Source organism: Pelodiscus sinensis, chromosome 3 (genome assembly GCF_049634645.1).
Source record: "Pelodiscus sinensis isolate JC-2024 chromosome 3, ASM4963464v1, whole genome shotgun sequence".
Classification (NCBI taxonomy): Eukaryota; Metazoa; Chordata; order Testudines; family Trionychidae; genus Pelodiscus; species Pelodiscus sinensis.
Window position 1 is genome coordinate 166,805,857 of NC_134713.1, and position 24,717 is coordinate 166,830,573.

The 24,717-nt window shown below is 42.6% G+C and overlaps 1 protein-coding gene across 1 annotated transcript in view; it reads right to left on the reverse strand.

Moving 5' to 3' along the window:
* Positions 1 to 2,951: 2,951 nt before the first annotated feature.
* ABCG8 (ATP binding cassette subfamily G member 8) overlaps positions 2,952 to 24,717 on the reverse strand; it is a 33,990-nt gene continuing 12,224 nt past the window's right edge. The window contains exons 4-13 of the mRNA XM_025178998.2: positions 22,149 to 22,387; positions 21,601 to 21,733; positions 19,735 to 20,004; positions 12,400 to 12,565; positions 12,199 to 12,282; positions 9,864 to 10,063; positions 9,653 to 9,729; positions 5,766 to 6,033; positions 4,441 to 4,568; positions 2,952 to 3,480 (exon numbers count right to left, since the gene is read on the reverse strand). Coding sequence (XP_025034783.2) covers positions 3,343 to 3,480; positions 4,441 to 4,568; positions 5,766 to 6,033; positions 9,653 to 9,729; positions 9,864 to 10,063; positions 12,199 to 12,282; positions 12,400 to 12,565; positions 19,735 to 20,004; positions 21,601 to 21,733; positions 22,149 to 22,387 — 1,703 coding nt within the window. The 3' untranslated portion in view covers positions 2,952 to 3,342. The remainder of the gene's footprint in view (positions 3,481 to 4,440; positions 4,569 to 5,765; positions 6,034 to 9,652; positions 9,730 to 9,863; positions 10,064 to 12,198; positions 12,283 to 12,399; positions 12,566 to 19,734; positions 20,005 to 21,600; positions 21,734 to 22,148; positions 22,388 to 24,717) is intronic.

Consider the following 24,717-nt stretch of genomic DNA (forward strand, 5'->3'; position numbering starts at 1 on the left):
TTAATCTATAGTGAGTTTAAGGCCTTATAGAACAGCATGCAAGTTTCCTATAATGCAGCTACTCATATATATGGGTATGTCTGCACTGTAAAAATGGCCATTTTTCTGAAAAAACTTCACTTACATCCACACTGCAATCACATTTTTTCGAGGAAAAAAAAAGAACAGAAGGACTTTTTTCTGACATTGGTAAACCTCTTTCTATGAGAAGGAAGCCTTTTTCTGAAAGAGCTCTTTCAGAAAAAGGCATGTGTGGACGGGGAAGAGGGAGTTCTTTCGAAAGAAAAGGAAAGAGTAAAAAGCACAGATGCGCTGGTGGCCACGCCAGCCATAGTAATCAGAGCTTAAATGTGAAATAGTGTTTATTCAGTGTGGATGCTATCGTTTGAAAAAGCACATCGCTTTTTTGATGTACTTTTGCTGTGTGGACACTCTTTCAGAAGAAGGGTTTTTTTTGTTTTCAGAAGATCTCTTCCAGAAAAGCTTCTTCTGAAAGAAGCCTGTGGTCTAGCCATATTCACTACCCTGTGCAACAAAAACTGCCTTGGGACCCATCACCCTTCCTATAAAAAACCTATTGCATGGTGGTGAAAGTCAAGGACTCTACCGGTTGCTATTAGAGATTGGGGTGGAAGTGATTGTTTGCCTCCTTTCTTCCTTCACTGTACAAGTCATAAAAAACCCCTACAAAACCATGTGGATCCCTGATGGCCCAATGAAGGATGGCAGAGCCTAATACAGAGGGGTTAGAAGAAAAACATTTCTTTCTAGGGCTACATTATCTTTCTATTCCAATCTCCACAGGGCCAGTAGGGGGCAGGATATATGCCATCTCCTGACTTGTCCTTTCCCCTCTTTTCTCTGCATAGATTCAGGGGGTGGGATTGTTAGCAATGTAGCAAGTGCTGCCAGTTCAAGACTTTTTTTTTTTCTGTTGTCTATAACAATGATATCTCCAAGTGTTATGGTCCTGCTGCTGGAGGTGAACAAGATCTGATCATATGTAATCCACTAATGTAATTGCAGTATATAGAACGTGAGCCTTTTTAATGTAAACATACATGCTGGCTACCTCCTATGATAGCTCTCTTCCAACATTCTATAATGCAGCTGTTCCTAGGCTCACAATTCGAGTCCCATTATGTATACATCTACCCTTGTCATAACACTACCTCTAAAACACTCACACCGCTTGGTCCCATACATACTGTGAAGAGGGTGGAATTTAAAATGAAAAAGAATGTTTAAATAATGTCAACAGCCTGCCTAATTTCACAAAAGGAAGGAAATTCAAAGTTAAGGCTATGGGTATATTCTTATCTATATGCCTGAGAATTTTTGTTCATGACAATATGCCCCTAAAATTCAGAGCTGTCCCTTATGTCTTTAATTTCTCCTATTGTCTCTCTCCCTTTTTTATTAGACATCAAAGTGAATTCACAACAGAGAGTCAGCCTAGAATTTAATCCTCTAAATACCTTGGAAATAGAGGTTTAGAATAGAAGTACCAATATACACCCTTAAAAATTCAATGTAATATAAAAGAGATTCTAATCACAACAGATCATTACCAAGAAGAGTAAACCACTTTAAAAAAATTAAGTGTCTTAAATATAATAAAAAGGAATAATTAAGAATCAAACAGGAAGCTGCCAAACTGACAATTTAATGATGCTGAGTAGGACTGAAAGAACTGGCTTTGCCATTAGAAAGCCGTGGAAATCTGACATTTGCAATATGGCACTCGGGTAAGTTCTGGTCATATTTTTCAAGAGAAAAGGTAATTGTAGAAGCAATAAGGGGGGGGGGAGAGAGAGGGCTTTTTGTTTAACAAGAACATTTTTAGAAAGGATAGAATTCACCAAATCAGAATCTTGACATGTTCGGGATTCCTACTGCTGTCTAAGGCGAAACTGGTTCATTCAGTCTAACAGGCTGGGCTCGGTCTGGAAATATATTACAGTGAAATCCCTATAGAGAATGATGTGATACCCCTGAATGGAAATAATACTTTTTTAAAGACTTTTTACTTTTTAAAAAAAAATCTGTATTTACAATGGCCAAAGCATTATAATGATTTAAAATTAGCATTTTCCATTAACTGAAACTTTACAATTATTGAAGTTAGAACAGGAGATTTATTTTGTTTTTACATAAACATATAGCTATTTAGGAATGCATCCAGATCATGAATGTCCTGATTTTTAAACAACATATGTATGTAAAATCTAGTTATACATGCATTTATTATGGCTTTATTAAGCAAAAGAGGTAATTTTACATGGAAACTGCTAATGGCAGCTACTGGCATACACCCAATCTGTGTGAGCTGCTGTGGGAATTGCATACCTTATTGTGTATACTTTGTGTAAGCATGTAACTACTAAATTCACAACTTCAGGCATTCCTTGAATGCACTATTAACTTACTTAAACAGGTCTGGTGTATTCAGCATCAAAAATGCAAAGATACAGACTTAGTCAACTGCTAAAATACTGTTTTTAGGTGAGATGATGTTCATTGGATTTATGACTCTATTAATATTGCCAAATATAGACAATGACATTGACATGCAGAACAAATGTTCTGAGTTATTTTTAACTGCTTTATATGGGAACTCTGACTTTCTGGTTTGAATCATTACTTTCTGCCTACATAAAATTCTTCAGTAGCGTCAATGAAATCATATGCTTCTCCTGTCCTAAAATGCTTTGTTACAAAGTTACCATCCTCTGTCTGCACTCTTGCACTGAGTGACATGATGTATATATTGTGCATATACTGGGATCTTTGTGGGTGAGAAATGCTGAAAAATGTAAATAGTTATTTTCCTTATACTGTTACTCTGAATCTCCAAATTAAGTTCAGTAATATGGTATGTATTCATTTTAAAAGTGTGGGCCAGATCATCAGCTGATGTAAATCAGTATAAAGACATTTAAGTCAAGGGAGCGTCACAGTTTTACACCAGCAGAGGACCTTGCCCATAGTCTCAAACTAAACATACATGAGTCACACTCATTTTGTCTCCTATATGATGATGATGTCACAAGGAAAAATGTTGAAGACACAATTCAGTTATTTCTTTACCACTTATAGCAGAGTTAAAGATTCTGAAGATGGCTTTCAACTGTCTGTATTCTGCTGCCATCCAGTGGTTTACATAAAATAATGCCCTATTATTAAAAGAGACTTTACAGTACATCTCTGATGTAGAGTATTAATAAAAGATTTGAACTTGTGAAGTATAAAAGATGGAGTCTCTTTTGTGGTGAGGGAGGGGGCAGATATTTTGCAAGTGTGAGAATAACTTGCACTAATATTTTCTTTCTTTTTTACCTGTTACCAATCTTGATTTGATTTCTGCTTGACAAACCTCAGAGATAAGTAGTATAAAAGCATGAAACCAATACTAATACCAATGAGGATGAGGTAGCTCGCATAGAGAGGATATGAGTCCAGATTCATAGCTTGAATTACCTGTAAGCACAGATAGCACAAAAGAATAATTAAAAATCTCTTGAAAATAGATCTAGGGAAGTGGAACATTTTGATTTTGTTCCTCTTCCATCCTTGCAGCTGTTCTTATTTATCAATTACAGCAAGATCAGCTTTGCTACATCGCTCAACAAATGAAATCATTAGTAGGAACACAGTTCTATTTCTAAACATTGTTTTCCAACAAATGTGTATTTGAGGTTTGTGAAGGGAATTATTGCTTTATTTGCCCTTTAAAAATGTGTTTCATTTCTCCCCCCCCCCCCCCCCATAAGGCATAAAACAGGCAGGCACCCTATAAATGTTCTGACACATCTGCCACTGCATCGACCTTGTCTTAAGCAGAGGCTGCCATTTGTGCTGTATACTATGATGACTCCTGTACAAGAACATGTCCATCGGAAGACCTGAGTAAGATCACCAGACTGATTCCATTTAGTACAGTAACAGGAACTCCAAAAATGAAAGTGTAAGGTATTCAATCACTACACCAGTAGCTCTCAACCTTATTCTCTTGACCACTGGCACTAGTCCTTTTGTACTACTTCCCACATGCTTTGAAGGTTCCCTCACAGAAGAAGAAAACATACCTCAGTCTCTTTCCCTCCCTCCTGGATGCTGGAATGGGACTCCTTTAATATGGCTCTGTCAAAACTCAGGCAACTACATTTCCCCACTCTGCCTGGTATGGGATTAGACAGTGAGTTCGTTGGGAAAAGGAGCAGTTATATAATTCCACCAAACCTTGGTGGTGATGCAGCTCAGCTTTACATGAAAGGTCAAACAGCATGCACTATGGCTCCAATTTAGCAAAATCAATGAGCCCTAAGTGCTTTGCTGAATCAAGGCTTATATCATTTAACCAATTACTATAATAACTGCCTTAGTAACTATTCCCCAAATTATCAAATGTAACAGTCTCTCTGGGAGACTATGACTTACACGTTTCCCTGGAATTTGAAAGGTAACATTTCCAACAGTCATTTGGTATGTGAGTTCAGTGAACTGAATTTGCATCAGGCTTTCAAAACTCCATCTGACAAAAGATACTTTAGAAATCCAAAATGGAACTGGAAAAGATGGAAGGAGGGAGAGAGACAGAAAGGAATGATGTCTCAATATAAACACACAAAATGAATCTATATATCTAACACTGCCATATCCATATAAGTTATATGAATCAGCAGCCTCATATCAGTGATGTCTTTTGATTAATTTGTCCACACAAACTCAACATGCATAACAATATAGTATCCAAAACTGGATGAAGAATTGAGGGTGGCAAAAATAGGATTATAGCTCTTTCTACACATTTCCAATTAAAATATACTACACAGCCACTTTGTTACAGTAATAAAATAAAAAACAGAGGACATACTCAGATTGTTAGACAAAAAAATGTTGTTATAAAAACAAAGACAGTTTTACAAAGGATAAAATAAAAAAAAGTCTCCATGATTTTTTAACATACTTCATTAAAGCTTATTATGTAGAGTTCTGATATTGGAGCTCTGTCCTTCCGCTTTGATAAGCGGATATTGACTAGAAACTGACTATAAACAATATAATTGGCACTTCTATATTTGTTGTACAAGTTGGGCTAAAAGTAAATAAGCATTGTCAGTAAAACTAATGATGAGTTTTTAAACATTTCTATTTAAATATCCCAAACATTTGTATCCTTTAAATATTTAACTTGACAGTTCAAATATTCCAGTAGCAAAGCAACTAGTATTTTGTTGCTATTTATTAAATGACAATGCTAAATGTTATGCTGAAGGCTTGCTAAATTATACTCATGATATAGTCTTATAATGAAAAGAGAACTTATCAAATTTTTTCCCCCATTGCTCTTCTTGAAAGGCTGTTCCAGATTTTCATTCTGATGGTTAGAACTTATCAAATAGTTTTGGTATTAATCTTTGAATTATTTCTATATTTAAAAACCCTTGGACAGAACAAAAACAATATACAGTACATACATATTCTTCAGTACTGCTTTTTTTTATCCATAGGTCTCAAAACATGGTAGATATTATTCCCATTTTATAGATGGATGGGGAAACTGAGGCATACAGCGATTGAACTGGCTTGTCCATCTATAAGTTAACCCCAATTCTGCAAACTGCTAGAAGAGTTGTGATTGGAACCCAGGTCTCCTAAGTTCCTGTCCCATGTTCTATTCACAAGACCATAATGCCTCATAAATGCCTGATTTACAAAAGCTGAAAGTAGTTGTCGGTTAGAGATGCATGTGCCAGTCTTACCTAGCCACAGGTTTTCTAAGCTTATCAAGAAGCCACCACTCAGGAAGAATATTGTGAAAAGGACATTGCCAAAGAAGGCTGACAACTGCAGTGTTGGGAGTAGTGCTGCCATCCATAGTGCCATTCCTCGGGCACAGAAAACCACAAGCCAAACAGCCAAGAAGTTAAGAAGGAAATGTCCTGGTTCTGGACTGAGATTTGCCAACCAGTAGATAGGAACCCCATAAATTATCACAAAAGCACAATGTTCTGGGAGCTCCCCCAAAATCTGTTGAGAGGGGAAAAAACACTGAAAATCACGGCACTTCATCATATTAACATTTATTTTAAAAGAAACAGCAAATAACCTATTAAAATGCAATCGCCTTTTTAAGTGGTATTAGTGACGCTAAAAAAATCAGAAAAAGAATGATTCTAGCTAATTTTCCTTCGATTCCTAGTTGTGACATTTTCTATAACTAACACCTAAATTGATAGGCTTCTTGAAATGGATTAGATGTCTTGTTTTGTTACAGTTTGTCAGTTTCTAGGAATCTAAGACATTTCTCATAAACTTAATAGCAATAATGCCACTAATGAGTATCTGCAAATGTATTTTAGTCCAAATTCTATAGAATCTTTAAGATGAGTATACTGCAAATCATAAAATACAAACAACTTCATTTTTGCCTGTTGTTGGGGAAGCACAGTCTGCAAACTAGTTAATCCAGTGGAAACAAAACACATTAGAATTTTCATAAATAATTAAAGGACATAGACAGTATTGTAATCTGCCCATGGGAGATAAGTAGGTATAAACTTCAAGGTCACTTAATAGTATAACTCTTCTGCTATGGTTCATAAAAATGAAACAAACTTCTTGCGCATATGAAATACAAAGAATTATTTTTTCCAAGAACAACTGATGAATATGTGACGGATACCTCCTTCCCCATGCTTTAGAAAATGGACTTGTGGACACAGATGTGCCTAACTCAAAGGTGCCTTGGACAAATTATCTCATGTAACCTATCAATCTTCATGTCATAATCCACTAGATCTGTGTATCTTATTTTGGTATATGTATCATTCTAGTGTGTAAAGTTAGATATACGGAGTATGGAATGCTTTATGGTTTTAAATGTGCAAATGAAAGCCATCAAGGGTGTTCCAATGCTGGGATGCCTCAATGGGAAATCATATGTAAACACTTCTTTTGTCTTTTAATTCTTAGCAGTGGTTGGTCTTAAGAAGTTACATGACTGTCCTAACTGGTAGGGACTGGCCAGATAACTTCTCCTTGTAAAAGGGAATCCATAAAACAATGGGAAGCTTAGCAGGGTCTTTGTCTTTGGCTGTCATGTCACTCCTAAGAAAGCGAACCAGAAAACCAAGGGAGAGGGAATTTCCCTGGTTTGGAGGCTTACCTGGAATAAGAACAAGTTTGAGGGTGAGTTTTTTTTACATAAGTTTGTACTGAGATTTTAATGTTAGAATTAGCTAAGCATTTTTTGTTATTTTAAATTTGTAATTTACTTTGCTTTGCCTGTTCTCACTTACAACCACTTAAATCCTACTGCGTGTACTTAATAAAATATTTTTTATTTACTATCAAGCCCAGTGCAAATAATTGTTACTGGGGTGAGGGGTAATCAGTGTACATCCTCCTTTCATTGTTAAAGGGGGCTTACCTAAACAATTTATTAAGGGTTCAGATCCCATTTGGGGCATGGTATCCCAGGAAGCTGAACCCAAAACTGCATTTTCCTTGGACCTGAAGAGCTTCAGGGTACATCTAGACTATGTTCTTCTTTGGAAAGGAGATATGCAAATTAGATGCTAATTTGCATATCTTCCTCCAGTCGCATATTTGAAAGTGGGTGTTTTTTAAAGTGAAAGCAGTTCAGACTTTTTTTTTAGAAAGAACCCCCTTTTTTGAAAGAACCCTGTACACCAAATTTTTTAAGGAAGAAGGGTTCTTTCGAAACCCCCCCATCTAAACTGCTTTCACTTGATGGGTTCTTTCGAAAAAGGGGGGTTCTTTCGAAAAAGCCCTGTCTAAACTGCTTTCATTTTTGAACAAACCGCTTTCGAAAAAGCAATTGGAAGAAGATATGAAATTTGCATATTATTATTAGCACCAAATTTGCATATCTCCTTTTGAAAGAAGAACGTAGTCTAGATGCACCCTCAGTGTCTCTACTGCTACTCAGGGGAAGGGGGACAGTTATCTCAGTTCTGTACCTTGGCTGAGGGAGACCAGCGAGCTGGCCCATCAAGACAGGGTAGTGAGGAGCCCCAGAGAGCAGGAAGGTGAGTGTCAGTGGCTTTGTCAGCACTCCGGGAAGCACCCCGAAGGAGTTTTCTGTGACCTCAGAGAGTATTTTAAATCTTGTGTGGGAGTGGAAACTGAAATTACAGATGCCATGGTGGCAGAGCTTTCCTAAAGGAAGAGATTAGTCTTAGCTCTGGCAATAGCAATCCATATTTTAAAAAGTAACTTTGGTTTTTTCAGAATCAACTGTGCTCCATACATTTAATATGGTTGTTTCTTCCAATCACTATTGAGTCAAACAAAACTGGGCCCTCAAAACTGAAAAACTAAATTGCCATATTCTGTCATTTTTTATACTTATTTTATTTTATTTGAAATCAAGGTGATGAGATGAGTAATGGTTGCATGTGCACCTAGCATTGTCATTTTGTCCTGAACTGCAGCACTTACCAAGATTCTTCTGTGTCACAGATTAGTCCTCTTCATGTTACTAAACTCACAACAGCACTTCAACATAGAGGTATGCATGAGGAGAAAAGGTATGTAAAACTATGCAAAACAATTCCTATGGGTGGGACCAAGTTGTGCTTCAGAACCAACTACAGGTTTGTTATTTTAGTAACAAGTTTAAAAATACCACTTCTGGAGCCCAAACTATGAATAGAAGATCTTATGGGAACAAAGGAAATAATAATAGATTTCAGTTGTCCAGCCTTCTGATTTGTTTGCACAGATGTTTACATCTAGAAATCATGTAAATGACATTTGTGCTCAGAAATGACTTTACCAGTACTCCTTACTGAACAGCATGTCAAAAATGCTTTTTGAAAACAACCATTCAGTCTGACTTGTAACTTCTCTGACTGCTCTCTGAATTATACACTTCAGGTGTTGGACTTAGCCTTTTTGTGTCCCACCACCTCAGTCAGGGACAACCTGAAGTGAAAGTGATGGTGCTTGCTCTTCAGTGATATCTCTTTCCTATGAAACAATTATTTCCTATTGAAAACAAACAGCTCTACATTGATTGCCTAAATGGTAATGCTGGCCGTGTTCTCCCACCAGTTAGCACAGACGGCAATGATGAACAGCAGCTTTCCTTAGTCAAAGGCTCACTTCCACCATTTCTCTATCTTTGGGACTGGCCAGTGAATGCTGGAAGATTACTTCAGCACTTCCAACAGCAAAAAGGGTTAATTTTTCCTTAAAGGGAACAAGTTTGGTAGCCCCTGCAGCCCGACAGCTCATTGGTGAGACAGCAGAGAATGACTCCCTCAGTTTTTATCTGCTTCTATCTAACCTAAGGCTTTTTCAGCTCCTGCCCTATCCCAGCCAGCAAGACTTACCAATCCTGCTGTCCCCAGCAATCTAACAGTAGCCAGTGAAAGGGTCGTCTTAAACATTGACTACTTTCTGACCCAGCACCAGGCTCATGGTTTATGGAGACAGATGCTTTAAGAGCGTGGTGAGGCTTAATTAATTAGTTAATAAATGTTTGGGAAGCAGGCTGACAGCTTTAGATGACAGGCACGATAAGTGTGAAGTATGAACAGAATTTCATCACCCACACACAAGGCTTTTACTTTTCATGTTAAAACCAGTTATACTTTTCTTGACAGCTGAAACCAATTACCTTAGCAAAGAAGTAGGGGGTAATAGAATACATCCCATCTTCTAAATCATGATAAAGCATAGCTCTTTCTGAATGACCTACAGTAAAAAAACAAACCAAAACAAAAAGACAGGTATATTGCATGCCCATGATCAATAGATTTTTTTAATTACCAATTAAATATTATTTTGTTTGTTTTAAAGCATTATCATTAAAACTGACAGACACTTACATTTTGCAATAACATCCAAAAGCACTGTGAACGGGATCAGTGCACCTATCATAAACAGTAGAGCTATTGTATCCTGAATAGATAGCTGGCTTTTCTCATGACCATAGTATAAGAATCCAATTAATAATGACATTAGAAGGGCCTCAGATCCATGGATTAACAACGTTGAAAGATCTCTGAAGTCACTGGAGATTTGACGACTAAGGAAAACAACAACACTGACAGTAAGATAGTAATGCCAATTAAGCTACATTTAGATACTTTGGCCTGAAACCTCTTATAATAGACACATCTTGAACCATGTTGATTTCAGATGGGATGAGAATTTGGCCTTTTAGACAGGAGCATGTATAATACAAGTAAAAGCTATTTTGACAAATCTCGGGCCACCTAATGCTTCATGGTTGTCATCATTCTAGATACAGTCACTGGGAAATTCAAGATAGACATGGGGATAGAAATCTGATCCTCCTGCTCAAGAATATAGATCCTATTACTTGAGCAAAGCAGAATTCCTGTTAACTAAGGATCAATGACACACAATTAAATAAGTGTAGCATGATCCAGATACTAGTGGTGGTACTCCAGACATATTAAACCAGTTAATTACAATGTTTTGAGTAATTGTGAAAGTATTACGGCTACACAGCCAACTACAGCAGCCACCACAAGTAAAAATCATGCTAAAATAAGGATAAACAAATTTCATGCCTCATGATGTCTTAGTCAAAAGGAGTTGAAACTTTTTGAATCTTCTTGCTAGGGGGAGCATGGCACAACTGGCTAGGTTGACTGAAGGAAAGGGGTGGCTACCTTTCTCTGAAGAATGAAGTAAGAGTAGCAGCATATGGGATGGACCTATGATCTGATCTTGTATGAATTTCTATATTCCAGTGTGACACAAACTTATTGCCAGCTTTCCCCTGACTTTCAACCTATGTTCAACTTGCCCTTAATTTTTCTCTCTGAACATTCATTTCCATAAGCTTCAGAGGGGTAGCCGAGTTAGTCTGTAACAGGAGAAACTTAAAAAACAACCAATAGTCTAGTAGCACCTAAAAAACTAACAAAACATGTAAATGGTATCATGAGCTTTCGTGGGCACAACCCACTTTTTCAGATGTTATCTACCAGACTAACTCGGCTACCCCTTTGAAGCTTTTGAACATGCAAGGCACTGCATTCAGCTGTATGGAGTGGAAAGCCATCAACTGCACAAAGAAACTCGCACAGATCCAAACAGACATCATCTTCCTTTCCAAGTGCAAACAATGAACATTATGCCTAAGGGACTGAGGGTGAAAAACCCATTCAAATCTACATATCCCACAGATTATAGCCAGAGATTATGCCACACTCTCTCAAAGAAACTCAGGAACCACCGTATCAGAATTCTGTACAACAAACAGAAGATAATCAAGGAGGAGCTCTCAACATTAGAAAGTGACATAAAAAAACTAAGCTTCCACATACACTTCATCTTTTCCAGACTTGACTAAAATTCAACAAACTACCAACAAGGATCACTTCATCTCCCTTCAAAAGAAAATGGACAATAAACTATCCAAACTCCTACACACCTCAGGATCTCTCATTCCCAATACTTTCAACTCACCTAGCTAAGTTGTCAACCTATCCGACCACTCTCTGAACCCAGCAGAGGAATCTGTCCTATCTCAAGTACTCTCCTTCTGCCCCACCATCCGCACGAACGTGATTCAGTTCTGTGGAGATCTGGAAGCCTATTTTTGCCACTTCCCCCTAAAGGAATATTTCCAACATACCAATGTACAACACACACAGACCTTACTGCTCCCTCTCCTCTCCCCATCAATCCCACAAGAGGAAGGCCTCTATGTGGACCCCCACTAATGGTTGTAACGAGAGTCTTGACTTCTACATTGACTGCTTCTGCAAATGTGCTCGAGCTGACATTGTCAGCAAACAACATATAACCTCAGTTATGCAAAATGCAATGCTATGCACAGCCTCAAAAACAATTCTAACATCATAATAAAAAAGGCTGACAAAGGGGGCGCTGTAGTCATTATGAACAGAACAGATTATGAACAGGAGGCGACCAGATAACTCACCAACACCAGATTCTACAAGCCTCTCTGCTATGATCCCACTAAAGACTACCAAAAAAAAAAAAAAAACCCAACCTGAAACGGTCATCCGAAGAAGTAGGTTGTGCCCATGAAAGCTCATGCTACCATTTACATATTTTGTTAGCCTTTAAGGTGCTACTAGAATATTTGTTGTTTATTCATTTCCATTGTACTTTTAAATGTTATTCCTGCAAGACATCAGTTTCTTTTTATAATAAGATTACCTTAGTAATATAGTAAACTGCTTTAAGCCACCTGGTAACTGATCAGTTGAATGGGAATGCACCTCTTCTGAAGTGACAAGGAAACTGACCAAAAGCAAAAAAAAAAAAAAAAAAAAAAAAGAGAGAGAGAGAAAATGAGTAGTTCAATATCAGCAACTATTTCCTATCATGTTCTTTTTATAAATAACACTATTACTTTACCGTTGTTCACTATGAACAGTTGTCACACAGTCTCCTTCATTAGCTTTCCATAAGAAGTCATCACAATCTTTGATCTTCTCACAAAACAAGGTGGCAAGTGACCTGACCCTTTTCTGACTTTCTATCTCCTTCTCTTTGCTCCGTTTATCGATGCTGGTCAAGTCAACTGCAAAACATTATCTGATATGGGTCAATGTACCTAAGATATGATCATTTATTCATATTTGTATTGCTAAAAATAAATTGTATCCTTTGTAGAATCTACCAAACTATAAGCACATCTGTATGATATGGTACTACAGTGGTCATTCTTAAAATGTTTTTCAATCGCTTTACATAACACAATACCATTAATTCAGTAGATGCAGTGTTCCCTATATTTTCTCTAGAAAATATGCACATCTTGAATTAGTGTTATGTAATTAGCAAAGGAAAAAGTGGATGCTTTTAAGGTTGACCACTACAGCACTATATTTTACTATTACAATATGAATAGTTTTCTTTCTAGTTTGGGAATGTACTCCAATGCGTGGAAGGCTTTGTCTGCTTTCTCATGCTCTGTCACAGACAGGGACTATGTATGTTCCCTATATTTCTCTCTACCACTGTACCCTCTTCTCCCCTATCAGAAGGGCTCTGTGTGCCTCCCTCCCATATAAATGTCCTCCATTCTCTCCTCCACAAGGATTCCCTTTTTCTCCTACTCCCCTATGTTCACCTTCCCCTCCACCATTTTTATTTGTCTGAAAACTAAGTCAGACAGAGTGCTGACATTTTCAATTAAGATGGGGAGATATTGTTATGCTAGAATATGGGATTGGCTGCCATCAACTAGTTTTTTTGCTCTCACCTTGGTCTATACTAGGGAGTTATTTCGAAAAAACAAACGGAGCATCCACACTACCAAGCCTGTTATTTCAAAAGTTATTTCAAAATCTGACGACCTGCTTTCCAGGAGGAATTACACTTATTTTGAAATTATTTTGAAATCGAGTGAGCGTGGGCACTCAGCTGCTGTAATTTTGAAATAATTGGCCTCCAGAGGCTTCTCACAGCTGCACTTGTAGCCACTCCAGCCACACCTGACATCTCCACTGTTCCCCTTCTCCTGCGGAGCCTTTAAAGTAACAGGCTGCAGGAAAAGGGCTTGTGGCACGTGCAGATCTTTGCCAGCCCTGAGCCACACCACAGCAGCACAGGAGCCATGGCCGACCCTAGAGCTCCCTCAGAGACCCTGACGGCTGCCAGCACTCCCACAGCACCCTCAGGTGCCCATGGCCAGGGACACATGCGAGCACGGGCTTGGACTGGTGTAGAGATCCTAGATCTCATCAAGGTCTGAGGTAGGAGACCAACCTCCAAGATCTCCACACCAGAATGCACAACACCGATGTCTACAGCTGGCTGGCCACCAGCCAGTCCAAGAAGGGAGACACACAGATCCTTGACCAGGACCACATGAAAATTAAGGTGCTCAGGCAGGCCTACGGAAAGACCAGAGAGCAGAATAGATGCTCTGGGGCGGCACTGCTTGTGTGCCGCTACTACAGACATCTCGATGCCATCCTGGGAAGGCGCCGGTCCCCATCCTGTTGTCATCAAGTCTGGCAAGGACACACCTGGCATCAGCCTCCACAAAGGCAGGGTTGTGGAGGAGGAGAAGGAAGAGGAGGAGAAGCAGGCCAGGCAGGTGACCATGCCTGCAAGGCAGGAGCTGCTCCTCACCCTGGAACTAGTCCCCTTCTCTCAGGATGTCTCCCAGGCATTGTACAAACCTGGGGAACGCACTTCAGGTGAGTTCTATAATTTTCCCTATCTACACGTGGGGGCAGGGGACAAGCTGTGAGGGGCTGTGCACTCCTCTCTCAGCCTACTCAGCCTGGGAGTCACATAACAGCCTGAGCATATGGGTGCACATGGAGCGCCAGTCTGGAGCATTCAACTCCATGATGCTCTCACAAAGGAACCCCTCGCTCCTCCTTACAAAGTTCCTGGAGAACTTTGCCTTTCTCCATCCTCCAAGGTGGGACACCTTCCTACAACAAGCCCTCACTAAGGAGGCTAGGGTCATGGAAACATATAGCAGTGCTACACACAGCACAGGCTCATGCCCATATTTGGGCAGCAGCCACTCTCGGTCAAGCACAGTGATGGGGAAGAGACAGATCTCCTGCATGGGAACCTGCCAGGGGGAGGAGGTGGAAGGGAACCCAGTAGCACTCTCTGGAAAGCAGCCTCTGACGCTTATACACACCTCTCCCAACCTGCCCCCCAAGCAAACAGAGATAGAAGTTCCCTCTTTGCAGGATGCTGCCAGTGCAGCAGGACCCAGCATGTGCAGGACACAGAAGGAAGCCGAGTCACCCCATTCCCCGCCCCTTGCCCGCAGGGTCCTGGCCTGGCCGGCACCTTCCCATGCCTGCTTGTCCCCAAGCCATGGGAATAGCACTGCTTCCTGGGATGTCTGTGCCCCTGCAGGAAAGTGCCTGCTGTCTGGGCAACACATGGCTTTGCTCAAAGCACATCGCCAATGTCTTCAGTGTCTGTTCAGAGGTTATGGTTAGGTTTCACACACACTGTCTCCTGGGATGACTGCTCTTGTCCTTTTTCTTCACAGATGGGCTAGCTACAGTGTGGCACATCCACCACCTCTCATGCCATCCTCCCATTCCGCAGGATTGGCTGGAAAAAGAGAATCCACGAGAACCTGCTATGGGATCAAATGGCCTGCCTCTAGTCCCTCATCCGGGGCTCAACAACAAGTGCCAGGAGTGGGCCGCCCACGGGGTGGGAGGAGGTAGCACCGCACTGACTGGGAGCAGGGGAAGGCTGTCTGTAACCAGTTGTCGAGCCAGCACCAGGCCATGTACTCCTCCCTCACCTTGGTGATAGAGTGCATGGCCTTATGCATGGAGTGGGCCAACAGCCACAACCACACCCACCCCTGCCCCCTGGCTTCTGCTCCTAGCCTTCCAAGGGCTGTCGGGGCCCCGGAACATGGGGAGGTGGGACCTCCAGGGCAGCTGAGGCCTCCAGAGCTGAACAGGGCAGGCACCATTCCCAGCCCCATCCCTGAACCCTGCTCTCCCTTCTTTCCCCCTCCCCACTGCAGAGTCTTTCCCCAGTCTCTCCTCTGTGTTAGAGCCCCCAAATAAAAAGACTTGTTTGTTCCAAGAAAAAAGGTTTTTTAATTTGCTCTGAAGGGGAGGGGGAAGGTGGGAAGGGAAGGCAGGAGGCGTATGGGAGGAAAGGCACACAGGGGCAATTCAGGGACCCCTTGTAGAGAGGCCCAGGGGAGAGTCTCACAGCTGATCTTGGCTGAAACTCTCCACAAGGCCTCCCTGATGAGCACAGCCCCCAATGTGCTCATTGAATGGCACTAGTGTCTGGGTGCTCAAAAGACCTGGTCAGCTGTTCAGCTTCTGCTCCCCCACCCTGGCAGGAAAGTCTCCCCTTGCTCTCCCAAAGGTTGTAGGGCACACCTGCAGGCTGCCACCATGAAGGGGTTGTTTCACTTGCTCAGGTCCAGGTGGGTGAGGAGGCTCCTGACTCTCCCCTTCAAGTGGACGAATGCATGCTTCATGACCATGTGGTACTTGCTGAGCCTGGAGTTGAAATTCTCCTTGGGGGAGTCCAGGCTGTCTGTGTAGAGCTTTATCAGCCTCTTCAGCCAGAGGAAGAAGGAGGAAGATGCATCACCCAGGATGCACATGGGCACGCCCATGTCCCCGACCCTGATGGTGCAATCAGGGAAAAAAGTGCCGGTGTGCATCTTCTGGAACAGGCAGGAGCTCCAGAAGATGCAGGCATCGTGTGCCTCCCCCCACCAGCTGATGCTGATGTCCATGAACTGGTCCTTGTTGTCCAGAAGGGCCTGCAGCACCATTGAAAAGTACACCCTCTTGCTGATATAGTCCGAGGCTAGGATGGGAATATGAGTGCCATCTATGGCCCCGTGCATCTGGGGAAGCCCATGGCGGCAAAGCCATTGACGTTGGTGTCTATGTTGCCCAGAGTGGCAACCCTCTGTAGCAGCACATTGTTGATGACCTTGGCTACCTGCAGAAGCACGTCCCTGACTGTGGATTTCCCCATGCCGAACTGGTTCCCAACTGAGCGGCAGCTGTCCAGCTTGGTGAGCTTTCATAGGGCAATGGTGATGCACTTCTGCATGGGAATGGCGGGTCTCGGCCAGGTGTCCTGTTGCCTGAGGACAGGGGTGAGCCATATGCAGCGCTCCAGTAAAGTGGCCTTCTGTGTGAAGAAGTTCTGGAGCCACTGCTGGTTGTCCCATCGCTGAAGGACAATGCAGACCCACCATTTGGAACTGGTCTCCCTCTGCCAGAAGCAGCGTTCAATGGTGTCTGGGGGTTTAGGGGTATTTGCAGCAGCAAGAGCGCCAGGACCTGGGTGAAGGTGTCCTCTGGTTGGGGCTGGTCATCATCCTGCTGGAGCAGCATGTGGGCAGTGTGGATAAACCACGCCATGAGACACAGCATGAGGCCCATGAGCCTGGAGCTGCTTTGGAGCAGTTTTGGCTCCATGCTGTGAGTGCTGTGGTGTCCACCAGTGTGCATCCAAAGCACACTGCATCCATTTGGTGTCGCACGAGGGGAGGCAGTGGAAGAGTGGCATGTGAGATGCAACTGTAGAGAGGAGCCACTGAAAGCACGTGTTACAGCTTGCCTGATTAAGCAGCCACAAGAAGTGTCCACCCTCTTCGTGCTCTCCCCAGAGCACTTCTGGGGGCTCTAAATCTGAGGCAGGCTCTAATCAGTGCGAACGTGCTATTTTGAAATAATTCTGAGCTATTTCAATGCTGGCTTGTAGTGCGGATGTGCTATTTCAGTTTTGTTATTTCAGGAGTTATTTCAATTTTATTTATTTTGAATTTTTTTTCTAATGTAGCCATGCCCTTATGGGCAATTATAGGGGTGGTTGAAGGTGTCAAGTCTGCTACCAGGTACTGGAGCTGTGTCCCTGTTTCATCTTTCCCATTTTCACCCAAATCAATAGCATTCTGCCCACTGATACCTAGAACATTGTCCTAACATTTTGGAATTGATCAGACATAGTGTTCAAATGTTATCACATCACATCCTGTCACCCAAACAATCATGGTTAAACAATCAGGTTGAGCGTAGGAGCACACAAACTTGGCCAGCTATGGATTACAAAATGATAAATTACACTGCATAAACAGATGATCAAGGCTCAGTGCAAGGAGCTGATAAGCTACTAATTTGACCCTGAGTCTGTAGGCAGTCTAAGCAGATTTTTCCATGAATGAATTAACAATATATTATATGTCCCCACCACTACCCCACCACTTTAGAATGTGAACAACCAATTTACGGCGCTCAGATTTGAGACAAGTAGCACAAAATGTCAGGGCAGGATGAAAGATAAATCTTTGAAAACAGTAGTAGAGACTATAGTAGTAGAGACACACTAAACTAATACACATTTTTTTTCTCCTTATAGCACCATTTTCCCTTAATTAGAAGGACTGGAATTCTTCAGACATTCCAGTTGCCCATTTCCATAAAGCCTGAACTATCAGAAATCTGGAAAACATAAGGAAATATGCAAACATTTATTTGCACATTAATATGCAATCGATTGTTTAGCTAGTAGGCAATAAATATTCTGGTGTAAGGCTGATAAGGTCACCTAATGGAGTGAACTGCTGCAATAGAGAAATTGTTATGCTGCTGCCTGGCTCTGACAATCTCCTGGTTTGGTGGACAGGTAAGTCTGGCTGCTCCTTGCCCTGATCTAGGTGGGGGGTTCTAATTTGCCTTCCAGCCCTTACTACTAGTCCTGAACTGGGGGATCTGGCTGCTACCAGATAGAGAGCAGTCCGGGGGTATGTCTACACAGCAACATTATTTTGAAATAACTTAGCCTGCGTCTACATGGCAGCCAGTTATTTTGAAATAATGTTGAAATACTGGCAAGCTGGAGGACTCTTTACTCCGACTACTGTAACCCTCATTGTATGAGGAGTAAGGGAAGTCGGAGGAAGAGTGCTCTATTTCTAAATAAGTGCTGTGTAGACGCTCCCAACTGATGTAGCTCAATCTGTGTATCTTATTTTAAGTTAAGCCCTGCTGTGTAGAAACACCCCAGGTGACTTGCTAGGGAGGCTGCCCCAGACGGTGAAAAGGGGGTTTTGGCTGCTGCTCTTTGGTTGCTACTCACAGGACGCTGTGGCCAATATGAGAGGACTGTCCAGTGACATTCTAGCCATAACTCTGCATTTGTGGACGCCAGTGCGTTTGGAGCACTAAGCTCGAGGTAGTGACTCTGTGGTCAGCATCATGAGGGACACTAACCATAGGGAACTTGCCTAGAGAAAGCCAAACAAGAAGGAGATTTCCCAGAGTGTCTCTGTGGCAGTCTCCCCACATGGACGCACTGAACACCCTAAGTAAGCCTCTGCATGATGACCGGGGGAAGAAAGTCTTGTTCTCTAAGCCCAGGCCTCTGCCAGTGATTCCTTCCCTGACTTCTGGGGCTCGCTCACTCCCCCAACACAACCCCAGACACACCCAGAGGAGGGTGACCCTGCAGTAAGGCAGCCAGTGTCCACTGGGCCAAATCCACCAGGGACCACAGGTCTGAGTGTTGGCCTCAGAGTAAGACCTTCCTTGAGCTGCGCACAGCCCTCTGAGCCACTGGGGCATGGGCCAGACACAGCCAGGAGTCATGCCTCCGAGATACTGGTGACTCCAGAGAGGAACCTGAGACAGAGACTTCAGATTTTTTTTGCCAAGAGGAACCTTGACAGGAATTCAACTGTTTGGGGTCTCCCCCTCCAGCCAGCGTACAACAGTGAACCCCAATAACTAGCATAATGTTCCCCCCCCCCCTCACCCTGGGCATGGTGAAGTTACTTACCTTAGAAAACCAGTTTATCATCCTAAAAAACAGAAGGTAAAGAGCTCTCTGTAGAAGAACAACTGACTGGCTCCCTTATTTTGTAATAGGTGCAGAAATCTCTAGAGCATTTAAGACATGAGACTAATAGTGTGTGAAACCAAGCAAGTGCAAACATTAGCCATAGCTTGCAGAGGTCAATGGATTGTCACATACATAGTTATTTAAAGTTAGTTTTACCATACAGCTCCACTTATTTTTAAACTGTTACTAAACTGTTACTCTAGCAAAGAGTAAGCAAAGGTCTCATTTAAATAAAATCGGTTTATAAATCATGCACCAGACAGTATCTAAACATAATTAAATAAAAAAATCAGTGCATTACGTAAGCTTACAAAAATAAATATTTTTGTGCACCTGCTTTTTAATTGTTTAATCACATTTGATACTAACCATAGAAATCTGCAGGATTGCTGTATTTTGGGCAGGGATAGCCTATTTCTGTGAAATATTGGACCATATCTCGAGCAGTTCCAGAATAGACTGTAGTTCCAGAGGTCATCAGAAGAACTAAATCAAAGAGATGGAAGATGTCTGATCTGGGCTGGTGAACTGAAAGGAGAACTAATCTGTTTCCTCTGGCGAGCCTGGATAATGTTATCACAAGGTTGTGTGCAGTAAAACTGTCTAGTCCACATGTGGGTTCATCAAGTATCAGTATTCCTGTAAAAAATAAAAGGTGATGATGGGAAAGCATTGTCTGATTTTGTGTTGTAAGTGGAATTAGCACCAGCACATACAATCTTACTGATATATTTTAAAGTTTTTTTTTTCAAAACAGTAGGATCAAATATGATTCAACAAGGGAAAATTCCCTTCACATTATTAAAGCATTTACTGTAGTCCCAATCCTGCTCCCACAGAAATTAATAAGAATTGTCATTCACTGTCAGTGGGAATAGATTCAGATCCTATACAGGCAGTCCCTGAGTTACGCGGATCTGACTTATGTCGGATCCGCAGTTACGAACGGGGTTTGCTCCGCGTCTCCCTGGTCTGCTGGTCTGTTGGAGAACAGCAGACCAGGGAGATGCGGAGCAAAGCCGCAGAGGACCCGGGCGGTGGGACCACGGTGCATCTCGGGCGGCGGGACTGTGGTGCGTCTCGGTCCGCCGCCCGTGTCTCCCTGGTCTGCTGGGGGGGGAGGGAGCGCAGCTAGTACCCCCCCCCCCAAGCAGACCAGGCTTTTCTCTGGACGCCTGTGGTGGAGCAGTTGGGCGCTGCCGGTTGGTCCCGCAGCGCCGCTCTGGGCACTACTGGACCAACCTGGCAGCACCCCAGCTGCTCTGCCCCAGGCGTCCTGATTCAGCCGCTTCTGGAATTTCCTACTTTCATGTAGGAATCAGAAATCCTCCGGAAAAGGGCTTATTTTCTGGAGAATCACGTCTAGACTGGCGCTTTTCTCCGGCTTATCCCCAAGCCGGAAAAAAGCGGCAGCCATGTAAATGCAAATGCCGCGGAGGATATTTAAATCCCCCGCGGATTTGCAATTGCGATATGTCTCATTAGCATCCCTTTTCCGGAAAGGGATGCCAATGTAGACACAGCCAACATGTTTTGCATCAATCCATACCTCTTTTCCTGAGTAGCACTTATTGAAAAAAGAGTTTTGCCTTTCCTGTAATTTTTGAGGAAAAATAGTCTTATCTACCCAGGCAATTTTCAGTTCCATGTTTCCCAAAGAAGGCAAATGTACATCTGCAGATTACACTGTGGACATGGATTAGGTTTTATTACCACCATATTGGAAAGTGAGACAACACAGCAGTAAAAACAACTGAGCCCGTCTGAGTTTTCTCTGCCTTGCAGTTCCCACTGCAAGGAGCTCACCCCAGTAGTAATTTATAATCTGACAAATCCTAGTTAGCCACAGGCACTGAGATTGCCATCTAGTCCCCTGATATTACAGATGGTTACTGACATAGTTAACCTCTCACAACTAGTCCAACTGAAGTCAACAGGATTAGCATGCATAGGATTTTGAAAGACTGGGTACATAAAACTGAAAAAGTAATTACAAGGTCTGATTCTGATTCCACTGAAGTTAACAGAAATTCTTAGGTTGATGGGAGCATGTCAGGTCAATAAATTGCATAATAAAGCTCATGCTGTCCAAGTAAATAATCATCCCTGCTTATATTTGAAATGTAAATAGGCAAATTGCTGTAGCCACTGGAAAAATATTTCCCTTGCTAAAGTTACTCCCCCCATGCTCTTCTGGTTTGGTGGTTTAATTAAGATGAATGACTTTATGCTCACCAGGGTTCCATAGCAGCTGCACTCCAATGCTTACTCTTCGTCTTTCTCCCCCCGACACACCTCGGATGTATTCATTCCCTACTCTTGTGTCTGCACACTGTCGTAACCGCAATTCTGATATAACATTTTCCACCTGGAGGTTCCATGATAAAGGGTTAGTGGTTTTATCATTAACTACAATTCACAGTGCATGTCCAAAATTATGTTTGGTTTTAATCATTGTTCAAATATTACTGTGATCAATAGCCAGTTTGAAATAAAACAACTTTTTCAAAGGTAACATTTTCTAAAAGTTAAGCAATTAATTTCTCATTTTAGCTCCCCTAGAGTTTTCCCTAAATTGCTTTGGAACAATTGCAGCCTATTATCTAGAAGCAAAAACAAACAAACAAAACTATTTATAAGCAAATATAGACAAATCAAGTTTGACTTTACAATGTACATAACATATGCCAAGTTCACATTAAGAGTTCTTACCCCAAATGTGGTTGGATAATTATATCAAATACAATTTTGACAACTTTATTATTTTCTAGCAGTTTAATTACCCTTTTTTCCCTTTGTGAGTCTGAAAATGTCTTCGGGAGACGCAGTTTTGCAACAAATAATAATGTTTCCTTGACGGTCAGGTTGGGTAGTAGTCGATCATCTTGCTGCACATGTGCAATGCAGTTCTTAACAAGCTGGTGAGTACTGCGCTTTCCATTGATTATGATTTGGCCAGACTTAATTTTTCCACCATGATCTCGACAGGTTATCACATCAAGTAAGGATGTTTTTTCACAGGCTAGAAAAATCATAATTTAAATAGTTAAAAAAATCTTATTGGATCAAATTCTAGAGCTTGTCTATTTGGTCACAAAAATGAGGCAAAAGTTTTTCCCACATTGATGTACCTTTATATTCACTCCTCCCCCCCCCCCCGCAAGCTTTATCTGTAGCTTATTTCAGAATCCTAGAAGGAGAACAGAATAGCTTGTTAAGAAGAGTGTTTATGTGTTATAGGGGTAACAGCAACAGGCAGAATGGAATTTGGGACTCTGGAGCTTAAAGCATGAGCCTCCACTCTGCATGAGTTTAAAAAGCCAGCTGTCTCTCAACTAAGGCTGTAGAGCAAGCTTCTTCTTTTTCTCTCTAAGGCCGTGTCCAGACTCAGGGGTTTTTTCGGGAAAAGTAGCCTTTTCCCGAAAAAACTTCCCCTGCGTCCAGACTCAAGGCGCGTTCTTTCGAAATTATTTCGAAAGAAAGCGGCTTTTCTTTCGATGGCGGTAAACCTCAATTTACGAGGAAGAACGCCTTCTTTCGAAAGTCCTTCTTTCGAAAGAAGGCGTTCTTCAATGTAAAGAGGCCGTCTTCGAAAGAGAGCATCCAGACTCGCTGGGTGCTCTCTTTCGAAAAAGCGGATTTCTCTTTCGAAAGATCCGCCTGCAGTCTAGACGCGATCTTTTGAAAGAGGCTCTTTCGAAAGATGCTTTCGAAAGAGCCTCTTTCGAAAGAAGCCTGCAGTCTAGACATAGCCTAAGTGGCATTATATGGGACACTACAGCACATCAGTATGTGTGTGGGTTACATAAGGATGAAGTTTATGGCCTCTATCCCATTAACCCAGAGTGCTCCCCCTGGACTACATTTGCAGAGGTATTGCCTGCAGGCAGAGTGAGAATTGGAGCAGAGAGTTTCTACCTGATGCTTCTCCTGGCTGCCCTTATCAACATGATGAGCATGGTATGAGATATGGGGAGAAAGAGAGATCAGACAGACAAACCAAGTAGGAATGTAAGTCTTGAGGCATATTCTTATGCAAACCAGCCAGGCAGAATTTGGCTCCGTATTTTTAAAACAAGTACATTTAATCAGTGTTTCAAACATTTTCTGAAACAGGAAATGAGCATTTGAAACTAATTGGAGGATCTAAGATGCAGAGTTCTTAGGAAGTGTAGTAGGTATCAATAATTAGCAGTCCTCAGGTTTGGCTGTTTTGAGCCAAAGATTTAGGACATAGAGTAAAAATCCAGTGCTCCGGAACTCCTGATGGTCCGGCACCATCAGGAACCCGGAAGTGCTCTGGCTGCCGGACAATTGGAGCTGCTCTGTGCCCGGCTTCCCTGATTCAGCCGCTGCTGAAACTGACCAGCAGCTGAATCGGGGAAGCCAGGGGCAGAGCAGCTGGGGTGCTGCCGAGTTGGTCCTGTAGTGCTGCCCCTGCGAGCTGCGGGACCAACCTGGAAGCACCCCAGCTCCTCTGCTCCAGGCGTCCCCAAGTCAGCTGCTGCTGAAACTGATCAGTGGCTGACTCCAGGAAGCAGCTCTGCCCTGGGCTTCCTGGAGTCAGCCGCTGATCAGTTTCAGCAGTGGCTGACTTGGGGAAGCCTGGGGCAGAGCAGCTGGGGTGCTGCTGGGTTGGTCCCGTAGCGCCCGCCCCTCGGCACTGTGGGGCCAACCCGGCAGCACCCCAGCTGCTCTGTCCCAGGCATCCCCAGGAGCAGCTAGGGTGCTGCCAGGTTGGTCTCGCAGCGCCAAAGGGTGGCGCTACTGGACCAACCCGGCAGCACCCCAGCTGCTCTGCCCCAGGCGTGCTGGATTCTGCCGCTGCTGAAACTGACCAGCAGCAGCGGAATCGGGGACGCCTGGGGCAGAGCCGGACTATCAGAAGGGGGGATTATGAGGGGTCTGGGGTGGCATCCCCCCCACCCCAGACCCCTCATAGCCCCCCCTTCCGATAGTCCAGCATATTTGATAATCCGGCACCCCTTGGGTCCTAAAGGTGCCGTATTATCGGAAGTTTACTGTACTTAGAAGATATAATGTAAGATTTTAGGCTAGAGCGTACATTCCTGAGCACTGTTCCTTATAAGCAGTGTACTTGTGCAGCCACTTTGAAAAGACTCAAATGCTGCCCAGCTGATTAGTAGAGCACCCACCGCTAGTTTTTTTTGTTTCTACTGGTGGTGCACATTCGCACATGCCTCAGCGCACATAAAAACATATTCTGCACATTGATGGGAAAAAATCCACACATGGATGGAAAAGATTAGAGGGAACAGTATCCCCTGAGGTAAACAGAAGTCTTCTGAGACAGGGAGAGATGGTTATTTCAACTCATATAGATATCTGCCT